General features: G+C 56.6%; 1 protein-coding gene across 1 annotated transcript; it reads left to right on the plus strand.

Moving 5' to 3' along the window:
- The first annotated feature begins 201 nt into the window (after positions 1-201).
- LOC132076962 (olfactory receptor 14J1-like) lies at positions 202-1,134 on the plus strand. The gene has a single exon (XM_059478389.1). The coding sequence runs from the start codon at positions 202-204 to the stop codon at positions 1,132-1,134; it is 933 nt and encodes a 310-aa protein (XP_059334372.1).
- The last annotated feature ends 1,921 nt before the right edge of the window (positions 1,135-3,055 follow it).

The raw sequence follows: 3,055 nt of genomic DNA on the forward strand, positions 1-3,055 counted from the left end.
TGGGTGTATCTGATATTGAAGAAGAGCTGGACAGATATGCAGGGAGCTCAAAAAGAAAACCTCACAACTCTTAAAACAGTGTCTATGTATGTTAAAGTGGAGGGTGTATGAGAAATGGCTTTTATTTTGGTTTCAGATGTCTCCTCTGACTCTTCACTGTCCCTTTCTCCATGAACAGGTCCCCATGTCCAGCCCCAGCAAATGTCCAACAGCAGCTCCATCAGCCACTTCCTCCTGCTGGCATTGGCAGACATGCAGCAGCTGCAGCTCCTGCACTTCTGCCTCTTGCTGGGCATCTCCCTGGCTGCCCTCCTGGGCAACGGCCTCATCATCACCGCCGTAGCCTGTGGCCACCACCTGCACACGCCCATGTTCTTCTTCCTGCTCAACCTGGCCCTCAGCGACCTGGGCTCCATCTGCACCACTGTCCCCAAAGCCATGCACAATTCCCTCTGGAACACCAGGGACATCTCCTACACAGGATGTGCCGCACAGCTCTTTTTCTTTACGTTCTTCATCTCAGCAGAGCTTTGCCTCCTGACCATCATGTGCTACGACCGCTACGTGTCCATCTGCAGACCCCTGCACTACGGGACCCTCCTGGGCAGCAGAGCTTGTGCCCACATGGCAGCAGCTGCCTGGGCCAGTGCCTTTCTCAATGCTCTGCTGCACACAGCCAATACATTTTCCCTGCCCCTGGACCGTGGCAATGCCCTGGGCCAGTTCTTCTGTGAAATCCCACAGATCCTCAAGCTCTCCTCCTCCAAATCCCACCTCAGGGAAATTGGACTCATTGCTGTCAGTGCCTGTTTAGCATTTGTCTGTTTTGTGTTCATTGTTTTCTCCTATGTGCAGATCTTCAGGGTTGTGCTGAGGATCCCCTCTGAGCAGGGAGGACACAAAGCCTTTTCCACCTGCCTCCCTCACCTGGCCGTGGTCTCTCTGTTTGTCAGCACTGGCATATTTGCCTACCTGAAGCCCCCCTCCATCTCCTCCCCATCCCTGGATCTGGCCCTGTCAGTTCTGTACTCGGTGGTGCCTCCAGTCCTGAACCCCCTCATCTACAGCCTGAGGAACCAGGAGCTCAAGGCTGCAGTGAGGAAACTGATGACTGGATGCTTTCAGAAACATTAAACTGCTGGAAAATTTTTGCTAATCATTTGTAATGAAAGTCATCTTTGATACTCCTTGTTGGTTTCATTTTGGACGTTCTTTTTATGTGTCTTACTTTTACAATATAGTCAACAAACAAATATCATTGCTAGTGCATTTCTCATTTTGTTTCTGTCTACTTTCCCTGTGCTCAGAGACTGTTTCAATGAGGGGCTGTGCTCTCAGTGGCTTTAAAATGAACTAAAGAATCTCCCAGGAAAGCTCTCACTGGAGATGCCCTTTTGTTGCCTTCTGTGGAGCTCCAGCAGCAATGTCTGTGTGCAGAGCTGGGGGCAGATCAGTGCTGGCACAGCAGCTGTGCCCAGCAGCAGCAGCACTTGGTGTTGCCAGTGCTGCTGCCGTGGCCCTGCCCTGCTGCCCTGGTGGCTCTGGTGTTGCTGTAGGGCCTGAGTGCTCTCGGGGCCAGGCACAGCCCTGGGGGTGGCAGTGCCGGGGCTGCAGCAGGGACAGGCCATGGGCACTGCTGGGGCAGCGCTGATGCCTCAGCCCAGGGCCTGGGGGCTCCAGGCTCTTTGCCCAGGCTCTCTCAAGAACACGCCCAGGCCAGTGCTCAGCACAGAAAAGCCCCGTGAGCAACCCCAGGCTGGCCGTGGGCAGGCTGGGGGCAAACAGCATGGCTGGGGCTCTGCAAGGGCCCTGGGGCAGACAGGAAGGAGCAGCAGAGCAGGGGCTGATCCATCCCCAGTGCGCTGCACAGCCCAGGGCAGCGTCCCAGAGCATCCTCATGGAGCTGCCAACAACATCCACCCTCTGCAGCCCTGGCCTCTCCCCCAGCTCACACAGGTGCCCCATCCTTGCAGGCACAGACACAGCAGCACTGGCTCAGGAGCCCCTGTTTGCATTGCACACAGCAGGGGGAGCACCCCCATGCTGTTGCTGTGGGGTCATGAACCTGAGGGAGCACAAATGCCATCAGCCCCTGGGGCCAGCAAGGGCTGGGGGACACCAGGGAAACCACTCAGCTTTGTCCTGGCCTCTGCAGTCAGCCAGAAAGTTTGTTCCCATCATCTGGGTGTTTCCTGTCCCACTGCAGACGCTGTTGCTCAGAGCCAGGGCTGCCTGGCAGCCACCTCCAAACTGCCCTCAGCATTTCCTTTGCTTCACCTATGCTTTCTTTACTCTTTCCTGGAAGAAATGCAGACCTCTGTTCCCTCCCATGCAAGCAGCCCATCCCTGTTTGCCCTTTCCTCTCTGGCCCCACTCCTCATTGGAGTTCCTGACTTGGCTCCATGGGAACATCCCTTGGGGAGCAGGATCTTCCTACAAGTGCTGCAAGAATTGTCTGCAGGTTCCTGCAGTGCCTGGTGCGTCTCCCTTGCCAGAGGCACCTCAGGCCAGGGGGGCACATCTGGGCTGCTGTGTCTGGCTCTGGGGCTCCCTGTTCTGGGCAGTGAGGAGGAGCTGCAGAGGCTCTGCAGGACTGACAGGATGGGCTTTGGGGCTGGCAGGAGAAGCTGAGGGACCTGGGCTGCTGCAGCTTCTGAAGAGGAGGCCCAGGGCTCCTCCTGCAACTGCTCCAAGGGCTCTTTGAGAAAATCACAGAATCAGCAAGGGTGGAACAGGCCATGGAGACCATCAAGTCCAACCTGTGCCCTGACACTGCCTTGTCTCCCCTGGGCCTCCTCTCCTCCAGGTTAAACAATCCCAGCTCCCTCAGCCGCTTCTCAAAGTTCTTGTGTTCCAGACCCCTCCCCAGCCTTGTTGCCCTTCTCTGGATACGCTCCAGCCCCCCCAGCCTCTCCATGTCCTTCCTAAATTGGGGCCCCAGAACTGGACACAGCACTTGAGGTGCTGCCCAAGCAGTGCTGAGCAGAGGGGAAGAATCCCTGCCCTGCTCCTGCTGGCCACACCATTCCTGATCCATACAAGTCCCAGGGCCTGG

Source organism: Ammospiza nelsoni, chromosome 9, assembly GCF_027579445.1.
Source record: "Ammospiza nelsoni isolate bAmmNel1 chromosome 9, bAmmNel1.pri, whole genome shotgun sequence".
In the NCBI taxonomy this organism is placed as follows: Eukaryota; Metazoa; Chordata; class Aves; order Passeriformes; family Passerellidae; genus Ammospiza; species Ammospiza nelsoni.

Excerpts from the sequence above, each read along its gene's own strand:
- LOC132076962 (XM_059478389.1), top strand. The coding sequence starts at position 202 with ATGTCCAACAGCAGCTCCATCAGCCACTTCCTCCTGCTGGCATTGGCA.